We start from the raw sequence: 14,479 nt of genomic DNA on the forward strand, positions 1-14,479 counted from the left end.
TTAAATTATTAAAATAATCATTTCTGGACAGGTGTTTTTCCTAAATTCGTGGTTTTGCCGACATAATTATATTATTAGGTAACTTTACCCTGAAGGAGGTAAAATGGGGATTGTAATATCTCGCAGGTAAAGCAGTGTTATATTTCTTAAATAGACTTTCATTAGATAAATTAACACCTTACCAAAAAATTTTCGTGTTACTCGCCACCAAAATAAAATAATTTGTTTGTAATTGTATGTATATTCAACGTAAAGTTTTAAAGCTGATACCAAGAAAGTAAGGATAAATTAATGTTATATTATATTCGTGAACTAAAGTATTCTCGGTCTTTTTCTAAAAATGAAGTGTTACACAAGGATTCATCATAGGTCCCTTTTTATTTTTCATTTGTATCAATGAATTTTCTGCTTGTTTTTTACGTATTGCATAAGAGTTTATATTTTTGACTACAGTGTTTTGTTTTCGTTATAAGATTCAGCAGATATTTATAAACTTGCCTGATTACTAATTCAAACCTATTAATAGATAAACGATAAAATATAATTCAATATATATCTTTATTAAATATAATTGACTAAATACTTCTTTTGGGGAAAATAACTTATGTTTTTGTAGATTATTCGATAGAATTTTCATGAACCGATGTCATTGATTAGTAGAAGTATTCGTGTTATTTTCAATAATAAATCAATTACACTTAAATACGTTTTATTAATAATTAATTAATCTTTTGATTTAATTTATATACAACAATGGATTTATGTAATTTGTAACATTGAAAATGAATAAAAATAAATATTTCTTGGAAGGAAAAACTCTAATCCACAGATCGATAGATAACATTTAATAGCCATACTAATATTTAATTTATCTTAGTCTAACATTTTTTGATAAAATTTGATTGGAAGTAGCTATCATAATTATCATTTATAATCTTATATCGTTTTGGAATTATATATAATAAGTTTGGATTGAATTGAAAAACAGTAGATTCGTGACTGATCTGGACTAAGGGTTGTGTGTAAAAATCCGCGTCAGAACAGACGCATTTTAAATGAAAGGTATGTAAGAGTTTATTTAATATGTTTTTTATTTAATGTTGAGTGCCTATAGACTTTAGTACTTTTAGAAATGGCAACTACCTTTTTTTCACGCTGTCAATCTTTGAAATTAACCTTTGTCTTTCTCACCTTTCAAACTCTTACATTTCAACAATACTTAGTATTAGTATATGGAGTTAGAATATTTATGATGTGTGGGTGGACACAAAAATCTACCCAAGCAAATTATAATTCAGTAATTAGTAATCATAATTTTTCAGTCCATACTAATATTTCAAATGCGAAAGATAATAATCTATCTGTTAACCATTAACGGGTAAACTAGGCTACGTTTAAGCCTACCACCTAATGGTAGACACCTAAAAAAACCTAGTTACTTCTTTCTAGTTCAAGCTTGCTTCCTATCTTTTAATAAATTTCATCAAATTTAGTTCAGTGGTTTGGTCTTCAAAGAGCAAGACTTTTTTACTTGACTTTCGCATTTATAACATTAGTTATTTTAATATTTAATATGAAAGGTAGTCAGGGAATTGTAGGTTTAGACTCAGTTTAGCTTTTGAAACAAACGCTATTCTTTAATAAAATATGTTTCAACGAACTTTGTACAAACGATTTGTAGATCTAGATACAATAAAAATTGTAGAAGGGAAGGGGCATTTGTACTTATTTTAATCGATTTCAAACAAAGAAAAAGCTTTAAAGCTATTTTTATGAGTAATTTGGAATTGATTTTTGTGAAGCTTTCCATTCGGTTTCGTTTCAATTTAAAATCACTTATTCTTTGTTAAAATTCTGTAGTTCATTTGACTTTGTTAATCATAGTGTAATAAAAAGGAAACTTCTTAGGAAACCTATGGGCTTAATAGAAATTTTCTGATATATTTTTGAGACCTATTTTCAACAAAGGGAGTTCCACAAGGACCCCGTCTGGGTCCAATATTGTTTCGTATATTTACAAACGATGATATAAGCTGTATTAATAGACAATTTGGTTTTATATGCGGATGACTTAAAATTATACATGAATATGAAAATATGTTTTAATGCTTCAGGTTAGTAAATGGTAAAAGAGTGGTCAAAAATAAATTTGTTTAATTGAATGATGTCATACAGTCAAAATTGTTATTATTAGAACAGGAAAAACTCAATAACGGTAGTTTATTGTTAAAAAGTTTTAATCTTTGCCAATATATCCAAACATATAATAACATTGGAGTGTCTGTTTGTAATATTGAATTACTATTTTTACTAGGGATTTGGCTAGACTAATTTTGACGGGACTTTCACTGGCAGATAGCCGATGTAATCAGATGTAACGACAACATTTTAATGTAAAGGCATATTTTTTAAAATTATATATAAAATAATAATAAATGCAGCAATGTTCTGTTAGAGAATAGAGAATAGTAGAGAATGACTGAAAAATTGTAAACATTTTAAGTCATTCTGTAGTATATTTAAGTATGAGCATTGCAATCGTGCGAAGCCGGTTCGGGTCGCTAGTTAATTTTTAATATTAAATGACGCATTAGGACGGTGCGGGCGAAGATTTACGATACTGAATGTTTTATCTCATTGATAAAATCATTATTTTTTCAGTATGAAGTCGGAAAGGATTGTAGATCAGAGGGTAATCTTTTAAGCGATTTAATATGGATATGATTAATGATAATTTTAATTAATTTGTAAAATAATGCAATACAATTTAAGGGATTTATAATTGTAATTGTTTCATCTATATGCATAGGCTTATCCATACTTTTTCAATATGATGTCACTTCTACCAAAAGTACATGTTCAACAAATTATACAAATTATAGTTAATCTTTGATATTTGACGGTCGTTTTCGGTGGTGAGTTTCGAGAACTAATAACATTTTATAACGTATAGTACGACATAATTTAGCTGTAGTATCGGAATAATTCGTAAAATCAATTACTGTCGATTTACAAAAAAACCAAAAGAAATAGCTCCCTATCGCGCCATTCGTCGCTATAGATTCTCAAGTCAGCTCAACCCGAGAAAGTAAGTGCATGAAAATCGACGCGTCAAATTGACGAATATATTAGGTCAGATGATATTAAAAGTTACGTTTGTGTAAAGATCATATTCACATAAGAAATAAATATTGATATAAATTTGGGATAGCGTACTCAATTCGGATGTGATCGGTTTTACGAATTTTGCCGATGCTACATCTAAGTTGTGTCGTACTATTCTTTATTATATACTCTTGTTTGCAACATAAATTGAATTTATGTATTAATAATAGGAGCCCTTCTGTAGATCTAGCTATCGGCCGTTACTTTATTCTTGTAAAATGAAAAGGAACAGCTTTAGGTACACCACGCTGTTGTCATAGACAACAGCGTGGTGTACCTAAAGAGTAAATTCAAAATTTAATTAAATACTGGGCCTTCTAATCCTATTAAAATCATAACCATTACACAGTATAAAACAAAGTCGCATAACGCTTTCTGTCTCTATTTATGCTTAGATCTTTTAAATTACGCAATGGATTGTGTTGCGTTTTTTCAATAGATTGAGTGATTTGAGAGGAAGGTTTTTGTATATAATACATGGACAATATAGTAAAGAAACGATGATAATTTTAGAAGTATCTAATGTAATGTCGTGACATCATTTCTGGTTATTATGAGTATTTTATCCATTTGTATATAATACGTGGATGCCACGGGACTTGGTTTTATAATATGAAGTGAAGACTTAACAACATTTAGAGTGGGCATTAAAATAATGTTGTATTTTTCAATTCAGCATTTATTTTAATTGGATGCATTTGTAATTATATTATTATATAATTATTATTTTTATCAATAATAATATAACAATGATCATGTTACATACGTTAAATGTATGTTTATCAATATTATCTATTAAACATTTTTAATGTACAATATGTTATATGTTATCGAATATATTCATCAATACAACAACAAAAGATTGATAAATTAATAGTCATTCGATCCGCAATTGTGACGTCATCATAGATAGGATTTTTTTTTAAATAAAATTATCTATTAATTTAGATAGAATCTAGATTCTTCGAAATTATCAATTCATATATGAATGCCCAAATATATATTATTTCTATTCTTTAGTAACTCTGTCTGTCTTTCTTTCGCTCTTTCACGACCAAATGAAATAAGCTATGAACAACATTGGCCAACAAGAAAGGACATAGGCTACTTTTTGCATAACACGTAACTACTAGCTTCCTAAAATGCAAATAGCTACTGTTAAAAAAATAACAATCTCAATCGTCAACCGTCAGTATTCAGATTCATTCCTTTATCAAGTCATTACTCTTAGTACCTTTTGAAACTAATACACTAAACTGACAACTGCATATAAAATTAAACTTACATAGTATAATAACTTGGTTCGAAATTTGTAACATCTTTGACTTAGACTACGTCTAGTTTTATATCAACATGAAATTTTAAATGTTCATTACAAATTTAAATTAGATATGATACCCTGTACTGAATTGTCAAAATATGTCTGTCAGTGTACAGCACACAGCACACGAAAAATAGATCTTAAGGTGACGAACCTTTTCTTACGTCGACTGTACAGCATCATAATTTTTTTTTATTGACGAATTATAAAAGATCTAAGCATACAGACAGAAAGACAACTATGTAATATACTATATAGTACGACTACGATACTATATTAACAAGATAAGATTCGGCAAGTTTGTTCTTGTGATTTTTATATGATATCTTTAATACTGACAGATTCAACCATTTGATAAGGTGTGATAACGTTCTGTAATGACCAGTATTTTAATAATATGTATGTTTTTTGTTATATCTTTTATGATGTATCTGATTTGAACATGGATACTTTAAATTTACATTTGTTAATAATCGTTAATGCTTTTTATTTTGTATATTATTATGCAATATATATGATCAATGTACTACTGGTTTCTGATTAACGGTTTCGTCAATTTTAAGGCTCCTTATCTGTATTTCTGATAATGTCAAAGTCAAAAATCTTATTTTTGGTAAGTGGTCACCATCATCCATAGACAATAATGCTCTAAGAAATATTAACTATTCCTTACATCGTCAAGGCGCCACCAACCTTGGGAACTGAGATGCTATGTCCCTTGTGCCTGTAGTTAGACTGGTTCACTCACCCTTCAAACCGGAACACAACAATACTGAGTACCGTTATTTGGCGGTAAAATATCTGATGAGTAGGTGGTACTAGGCGGGCTTGCACAAAGCTCTACCACCAAGTAAAACATTAGTATTCAAAACAAAGTGTATACACTTGCTTATTGATAGTCAAAAATGTACCACCGGTTCGGAATTTACCACCTCGGACCTGAAAACCGGCAAAAGAAACTCAGCGGAATCTATATATTTTTTTTTAATTTCATACTACATGTACAATAATAATATAACGTCGGTGAAAAACTTCAAAATATGGTTGAATTATTAATGTGCTAAATCGTAAGGACGTAACCTATATCGGCATATTCGAAGGGTTTTTTTCTGCGTTTGCTTTGATATGTAGGTACCGTTTTTTTTTAAATTCTGGTTGTCGCCTGATTAAATTGGTGTCTAATTTCATCGAAATTCTGCCACATGTAAATTCAACTAAACCGCATTGGAACAGCGTGGTGGACTATATCCAATCCTCGTCCTCTAAGGGATGAGCTTAGGCCAGAAATGGGAAATTTATAGACTGTTGTTGTTGTTGTTTTTGTAAATCGTTCGAAAGAAAAACACTAATATTTTTTATTCTATTGTTACAGTTACCTTTCTAATTCTGGGCGTCGTAGCTCTCGTCTACGGCAGACCCAAGGATTCCGAGGAACACGATGTTGTCCCCTTCGATTTAGTAGCTGATGAAAGATGTCCCCCATCTGAAATACATCACCTACTACCCCACGAATACGACTGCACCAAGTTCTACTACTGTGAATATGGACTTAGATACGAGGAATCTAGAGACTGTGCACCTGGTACGGAGTTCTCGTACGCTAGACAGGTATGTTAGAAAACCTTTCTCTGTTTGTATTCGCAATCATTAACTATGAGCAAAGTGATGCGGAGAGGCTTCCACCATCTATTGCTCAGAGCTACTACTTATAGCTGTAGAATATGATGATGAAATACTGTTGAGAAGAATTGGCAAGACAATCAGTAGTTAATTTTTTTCAATATGTAAACATACAATCATGATAGTTAATTATAATGATACATGTATGTAACATATCCAGCCTGTAAGTCACCTAGTATTAATTCCACGCTTCATTATCGTCTGTAACAATAGTAGCTATATACCTTTTTGGTGAATACTATTACTCCTATTTTTATCCCATTTTTGGACAATAGTTTAATAAAAAACAGTTCAGTACAGTGGCGGATTTACAAATCTGCCACTAGTAGGCCAGTAGGCTATTAAATTTTTGCCGCCCCTACTTTTTTTGTAATGTGTATACATATAGTTATAATTTTTTTTTTAATTTCTGAAAGATAATAACAAATTTGGGGCTAAATTTGCCTACTTACCCTATTGGTAAATCTGCCACTGGTTAACTATCTATACATTTATATCCGGTTGTAAATCCTAATTTAATTAAAGTATATTTTGACAAATGATTCATTTGTTTACACTAATATTTCCGGTAATTTTTCTGTTAATGACAACTGATAATGGATGGATTAGCTTCTATCGTGGCGGATTAACAGTTATCCAATATTCAAGGCTCTTTAAATACGTTACAAATTGCTCGGATTGACATTATCAATTTCTTCATAAATAAACGTGATTCTTTGTTTAGGAATATAATAGACGTATGTATAATCAAAACGGAAAGAAACTTTATCGAAGTAATAAAAGACAATTCAGGAGCGAAAAATTAGCAGATAATTCTTAACAATAATTATCCTACTTTGGAAAATAGAAGGGACGTTCTTACTTAGTTAGATATAGTTACAATATTTGTAAAAGTAACTGAAATAATTATTTTAACAAACTAACAATAAAAAAATTGCCAAATAATTCCATGCACATTATTTCCAAAAGGTACTTGAGTATATCCTATTGTTTAAAGCTTAGCTATATATAGAAGTTTTAGCACTACACCATAGGATTAAGGAGGAGTAAAATCAAACTCTTAAATTGAGCAAAGGATGACGAGATAACTATCAATCACGGTACTTCATTTAAATCAATATATATAATAATATCTTCCATAAATATTTCTGGTTTCAAATATACAAGCAACAGTAATCAATATTAATAACAATTCCAAACTCACGTTTTCGATCAGTAATGTAATGTAGATTCTATCTAGAAACCAAGAATCTCATTAGTTAATCAATTGATCTTCAATTGTACGTATCTAAGTATAGTACGACAAAACTACTGCCGACTTACACAACCAATAGAAAGAGTTCCCCATCGCGCCATTCGACGCTATTCGTCGCTATAGATTCTCGCGTCAGTTTAACCCGAGACATCAAGTGCATGTAAATCGACGTGTCAAGTTGTAGAATATATTAGGTCATATGATATTACAAGTTATAACGTTTGTGTAAAGATCATATTCACACGAGAAATAAATATTGATAATTTGGGATAGCGTACTTAATTCGGATGTGATCGGTTTTACGAGTTTTGCCGATGCTACATCTAAGAAGTGTCGTAATATAATCAAGTACTTTAAAGCAGTTTGTTAAAAAAATTGCACTTCACTGTTATTTACATCCTATATGTGTAATGCTGCAGAATTAATTACTATATCTTTGATTGGTCGATTTGCTGCTGTTTACTGCATATACATTAAAAGTCATTCAAGATTATTTATACGATTAAATGATTTGATTTATACAAAGATAATAATTACGATATATATTTTGATGAATCATGCAATATGATCATTGTATGTAAAAAAATGATGATAATATATAATACCTTTTTGTAGGTTTGCGTACATCCCATAGAAGCGAACTGCAACCTACCAGGACGTCCAACGTCAACAACTGTAGTAACAAGTACAACAACCAGTGCAGCACCAACCACAACGAGTACTGCTGCACCAACCACAACAAGTACTGCTGCACCAACCACAACAAGTACTGCTGCACCAACCACAACAAGTACTGCAGCACCAACCACAACAACAAGTACTGCTGCACCAACTACAACAAGTACTGCTGCACCAACTACCACAAGTACTGCAGCACCAACTACAACAAGTACTGCAGCGCCAACTACAACCACTGCAGCATCAACAACTGCAGCAGCACCAAGTACAACGACTGCAGCTCCTTCGACAATAACAGCAGCACCGACTTCATCTACTGGAGCACCAACACCAACATCGACAACGCCTGGAATCATTTTACCCAACGGTTGTCCAGCTGACTTCGAAGTCCACAAGCTGCTGCCCCACGAAACGGACTGCGATAAGTTCTACTACTGCGTCTTTGGGGAGAAAGTTGAAAGGCAATGCGCTCCAGGCACATACTTCAACTATGAGATTCAGGTAAGTACTTCTTGATTGATCTTAAGTTTTATTAAGACATTATACAGTACAACTGATTTGAGTGTGATTTGACCTTCAAATTAATATTAAATTACGGGAACTTTTTTTTTGTATTCAATGATTGATTTATAACTGAGTGGCTAATTAAAAGGCCTGTACGCATAAAAGCTATCAAAACAGGTATCCGAATATTCTTACTCGAATTTCTGAACAGTGGCCCAGAATCTGGAGCTTAGAAGTGTTTACATTGCTTTGGAAAACACTTAAGCCCTTTGGCTCTGCATCTGAACTCTTTTTGGTCTTGCTATTTTGTCGTCCCATTAATTTATGTGGGAATGGAAAGTGCATATGTATGGGACAAATACCAGAATTACATATATTGATAAAAATATATTCCAATACAAACACATACACGACAAGTTTCCTAAATAAGTCATAATAAATCAAGCCCAATTACGTATTTACATTTGAGATTACATTTGAAACAACGTTTTTCCATGTGACGTTAGAAAAGATGGTATAAAATAAACACACCTGATAAATATATACAACTATAACAAAATAATACAATAAGCGTTGCTTTACAGGTATGCGATTGGCCAGAAAATGTAGATTGCGCGGGTAGTGGTAGTGGCGGCGGTGGTAGCGGAGGAGGTGGTGATGGTGGAGGAGGCGGAGGCGGAGGCGGAGGCGGAGGCGGAGGCGGAGGCGGTGGTAGTGGAGTAACATTACCAAACGGCTGTCCCGCTGACTTCGACGTCCACAAACTATTGCCCCATGAAAGCGATTGCGCCAAGTTCTACTACTGCGTGCACGGAAATAAAGTAGAGACAAGCTGTGCCCCAGGAACACACTTCAATCCAGCTCTCCAGGTACGATAATTAGTAAACATTATTGTTAATTATAAGTAACAAATTGAGTCAATATTTTTTGCGGTAATTGTTCTCGATAGTATCTTTACCTGAAACAATAATACATTAAAAATTACATTTCTTCCTGGAAAATGTTTTCTGTATTATTAGTACGTAGTATTATAGTAGTATTATTATTATTTTAATAAGTAAATCAACAATAACCAACAAAAATAACGAAGTCTATGAATAAACTTGTTCTTCAGGTATGCGATTGGCCAGAAAATGTTGGTTGTGAAGGAAGTGGTGGAGGCGGCGGCAGTGGAGGCGGAGATGGAGGAGATGGTGGAAGCGGAGGCGGAGGCGGAGGTGGAGGCGGAGGCGGAGGCGGAGGCGGAGGCGGAGGCGGAGGCGGAGGCGGAGGTGGTGGAGGAGATGGTGGAAGCGGGGGTGGCGGAGGAGGCGGTGGTAGTGGAGTTACATTACCAAACGGCTGTCCCGCTGACTTCGACGTCCACAAACTATTGCCCCATGAAAGCGACTGCGCCAAGTTCTACTACTGCGTGCATGGAAATAAAGTAGAGACAAGCTGTGCCCCAGGAACACACTTCAATCCAGCTCTCCAGGTACGATAATTAATAACAAATTGAGTAAATTTTTTGGCGGTAATTTTTCTCGATAGTATCTTTAGCTCAAACAAAAAAACATGCAAAAATTACGTTTCTTCCTGGAAAGTCTGTTCAGTATCGTTAGGACCTCATTTCGCAAAAAATATATACTCAATTATTATTATATTAATAAATAAATTAGCAAAAACCAACTTCGATAACGAAATCTATGAATAAACTTGTTCTTCAGGTATGCGATTGGCCAGAAAATGTTGGTTGTGAAGGAAGTGGTGGAGGCGGCGGCAGTGGAGGCGGAGATGGAGGAGATGGTGGAAGCGGAGGCGGAGGCGGAGGTGGAGGCGGAGGCGGAGGCGGAGGCGGAGGCGGAGGTGGAGGCGGAGGCGGAGGTGGAGGCGGAGGTGGAGGCGGAGGCGGAGATGGTGGAGATGGTGGAGGCGGAGGCGGAGGCGGAGGCGGAGGCGGAGGCGGAGGTGGAGGCGGAGGCGGAGGTGGAGGCGGAGGCGGAGGTGGAGGCGGAGGCGGAGGTGGAGGCGGAGGTGGAGGCGGAGGCGGAGATGGTGGAGATGGTGGAAGTGGAGGTGGAGGCGGAGACGGTGGATCCGGCGGCGGTGGAGGAGATGGTGGAGATGGAGGCGGTGGTGGTGGCGGCGGCGGCGGAGGAGGAGGCGGTGGAGGCGGTGGAGGAGGTGGTGGAGGAGATGGAGGCGATGGTGGCGACGGAGGTGATGGAGGAGATGGTGGAAGTGGAGGTGGAGGTGGAGGCGGAGGCGGAGGTGGAGGCGGAGGCGGAGGCGGTGGAGGCGGTACTCTACCAAACGGCTGTCCCGCTGACTTCAATATCGACTTACTATTGCCCCATGAAACCGACTGCTCCAAATTCTACTACTGTGTGCACGGGAACAAAGTAGAGACAAATTGTGCTGCGGGAACACATTTCAGCCCAGCTCTACAGGTATGTTGATTTATTAATCAAGCGAAAACTGTATTCATTTAATGAAAGTAAACTATAATTATATAAGGTTGCATTTATAAATTAATAATTTTCACTTATGAATTAATCGTTGTAAGAGTTTATCGTCACGTGCAAACCATGAGAAAGTTGCCTATGCTCTTCTTTTGGGTTCAAACCTGCCTTGTACCAAATATAGTCACATTTGGTTCACTGGTTTGGTTATGAAAGAGAAACATACAGACTTACTTTCGCATTTATAATATTAGTAATAGATTTAAAAACATGTTCTGTATGATATAACAATTGTTGTATCTTACAGCTTTGCACATGGCCAAGTGAGGCTGGATGCGAAACCGGTAGTGGAGGCGGAGGTGGCGATGGAGGAAGCGGAGGTGGTGGAGGCGGAGGCGGAGGCGGAGGCGGAGGCGGTGGCGGAGGCGGTACTTTACCAAACGGCTGTCCCGCTGACTTCAATATCGACTTACTATTGCCTCATGAAACCGACTGCTCCAAATTTTACTACTGCGTGCACGGGAACAAAGTAGAGACAAATTGTGCTGCCGGAACACATTTCAGCCCAGCTCTCCAGGTATGTTGATTAATACATATATATTTTCTTACACATATATATCTGCAGCTAAAACAGTATTCATTTAAAGAAAATAATTTTATAAAAATCTAGACGAAATATATAATTATATAAGATTAAAGACGAATGGGCAAGTGGACCTTCTTCTGAAAATCTTTTTTATGACTATATTTGATTAAATGCAAGCATAGGTAAAAATAATGCACAGTCGGGGTAAGAAAGAGTTCGTCACCTTAAGATGTATTTTCGTGTGCTGAGTGTAAGCTATAATTTGCTTTACCGATCGAGAATGACACATTGCGTCGCAATGATTCGATGTTTAGATTCAAAAGGTACTAAGAGCTTAAGACTTGATAAAGGAATTAATTTGAAAACTAACGAAGGTTTTATTACTCTGACCGTACTTTACTATTCCGTGTAGGTTTAATGAGCACAATCTTAGTCTCTATTTACTTAGACAGGGCACGATGGGGCAGATAGACGCTCATATATTTTTCCCATTCACCTTTATAGCTTATTTTATGTAAAAACCATAATCTGTATGATATAATAATTGTTATATCTTTCAGCTTTGCACATGGCCAAGTGAGGCTGGATGCGAAGCCGGCAGTGGAGGCGGAGGTGGAGATGGAGGAAGCGGAGGTGGTGGAGGCGGCGGTGGTGATGGAGGAGGTGGTGGAAGTGGAGGCGGTGGAGGCGATGGTGGAGATGGTGGATCTGGCGGTGGTGGAGGTGATGGTGGAGATGGTGGATCCGGCGGTGGTGGAGGCGGAGGCGGAGGCGGAGGCGGAGGCGGAGGCGGAGGCGGAGGCGGAGGCGGAGGTGATGGAGGAGATGGTGGAAGTGGAGGCGGTGGAGGCGATGGTGGAGATGGTGGATCCGGCGGTGGTGGAGGTGGAGGCGGAGGCGGAGGCGGAGGCGGAGGCGGAGGCGGAGGCGGAGGTGATGGAGGAGATGGTGGAAGTGGAGGCGGTGGAGGCGGAGGTGGTGGAGGCGGAGGCGGTACTCTACCAAACGGCTGTCCCGCTGACTTCGACGTCCACAAACTATTGCCCCATGAAAGCGACTGCTCCAAATTCTACTACTGCGTGCACGGGAACAAAGTAGAGACAAATTGCGCTGCCGGAACACATTTCAGCCCAGCTCTACAGGTATGTTGATTTACAAATATATACTTGACTCACTCAGAAAGAAAAATGTGATAATCCTATGACGTGTGAAATTTAATAAAACATAGGAATTTCACAGGCTTATTTTAAATATGAAATAAAAAAATATATTCAATATAATTTATTTTAATTATAACACATAAAAACAACTACTACAACTAAATTATTTTTCAGCTTTGCACATGGCCGGAAGAGGCTGGATGTGAAGCCGGTAGTGGTGGAGGCGGAGGTGATGGAGGTGGAGGAGGAGGCGGCGGAGATGGTGGAAGCGGAGGCGGAGGTGGAGATGGAGGCGACGGCGGAGATGGCGGTGGTGGAGGAAGCGGAGGCGGAGGTGGAGGTGGAGATGGTGGAGGCGGAGGCGGAGGCGGAGGCGATGGCGGAGATGGTGGATCCGGCGGTGGTGGAGGTGGAGGAGGAGGCGGCGGAGATGGTGGAAGCGGAGGCGGTGGTGGTGATGGAGGTGGTGGAGGCGACGGCGGCGATGGCGGAGATGGTGGAAGCGGTGGTGGAGGAGGTGGTGGAGGCGGAGGCGGAGGTGGAGGTGGTGGAGGCGGAGGTACTCAACCAGAATCAGAAAAATGCAAAGATGAATGTCACGTACCGCACTGGGCTCATGAAACAGACTGCGACAAGTTCTGGCGTTGCGAAGGCAATCAACAAGTATTGGGCATTTGTTCTGAAGGCTTACACTTTAACCCACACACTCAAACCTGTGACTTCATGTGCAACGTGGGCTGTGTACGAGAAACTGTGCAAACCACAGCTCTAAGAGACGGTCTGAAAGTATTCCTGCCCTGGGATAAAGTAGATAAACTCATCCATCTTAGTAAACGAGATGAAATCGCACAAATTGGTTTTGACATGTTGTAAACATGTGTACTATACAAATAGAGACACAAATTTCAAATCTCGGGTAATTTCAATTCGATCACTTATTTATAATTTAAAAAAAAACTGTTTAATTTAATATTTAATTTAAATTTATATTGTATTTATTGAAAATGCCTTCATTAATAAAGTTTTAAATAAATTTACTTTGTTTTCGTTCGTATTCGATGTTTGGTTGGTAACTCAATAAGACCAGAATGGCTGTATGGCAAAGTATGGCATAGAATATCAAAAATTGTATAATATAGTTTAATATTTAATATCATTGGAAAAATTTGATGAATGAGGAGCATGTTGTAAGGAAGGCCTTGACAATGGATTTGGATGGTTACAGAGGTTGAGGACGACCAAAGAAACGATGGATTGATTGTGTGAAAGACGATATGGTTAGAAAGAATGTTACTTGTGAGATGACGTCTGACAGAGAAGTATGGAAGGAGAAGACATGCTGCGCTGACCCTAAATAAAATTGAAATAAGGGCGGGATGATGATGTTTAGCGAAAAAATATCTAATAAGCGGTTGATACCGAACTAGGCTTTTACCCTACCATATGATTAGAAATAAAGATAACACCTAAGTGATAAATAGACGAACATATAATAAAAAAAAAAGGAATTCTCATAAAAATATATTTAATATCATAATAACAAACATATATATAATCTTAAACTATATAGTGCACTAATTCAGGTTATATTTCACGGTTTGATGTTATCAACTTTCTCAATAAATTTACGTCTTAAAACAAGTGTGTTAAAATAAACTTCAGGTATACATATAACTTATTTTTAAATTC

At 36.8% G+C, this 14,479-nt stretch overlaps 1 protein-coding gene across 1 annotated transcript; it reads left to right on the forward strand.

Annotated features, from left to right (window-relative positions):
- Nucleotides 1-955: 955 nt before the first annotated feature.
- Nucleotides 956-13,755, forward strand: LOC124540930 (uncharacterized PE-PGRS family protein PE_PGRS54-like). The gene is made up of 11 exons (XM_047118705.1): nucleotides 956-1,062; nucleotides 5,859-6,094; nucleotides 8,037-8,600; nucleotides 9,188-9,472; nucleotides 9,718-9,826; nucleotides 9,869-10,077; nucleotides 10,310-10,418; nucleotides 10,587-11,032; nucleotides 12,191-12,353; nucleotides 12,466-12,623; nucleotides 12,965-13,755. Exons 1-11 carry the CDS (start codon nucleotides 1,056-1,058, stop codon nucleotides 13,661-13,663), a joined length of 2,985 nt encoding a protein of 994 aa, XP_046974661.1. The 5' UTR covers nucleotides 956-1,055; the 3' UTR covers nucleotides 13,664-13,755.
- Nucleotides 13,756-14,479: the final 724 nt, after the last annotated feature.

This window comes from Vanessa cardui, chromosome 27 (assembly GCF_905220365.1).
Source record: "Vanessa cardui chromosome 27, ilVanCard2.1, whole genome shotgun sequence".
NCBI lineage: Eukaryota > Metazoa > Arthropoda > Insecta > Lepidoptera > Nymphalidae > Vanessa > Vanessa cardui.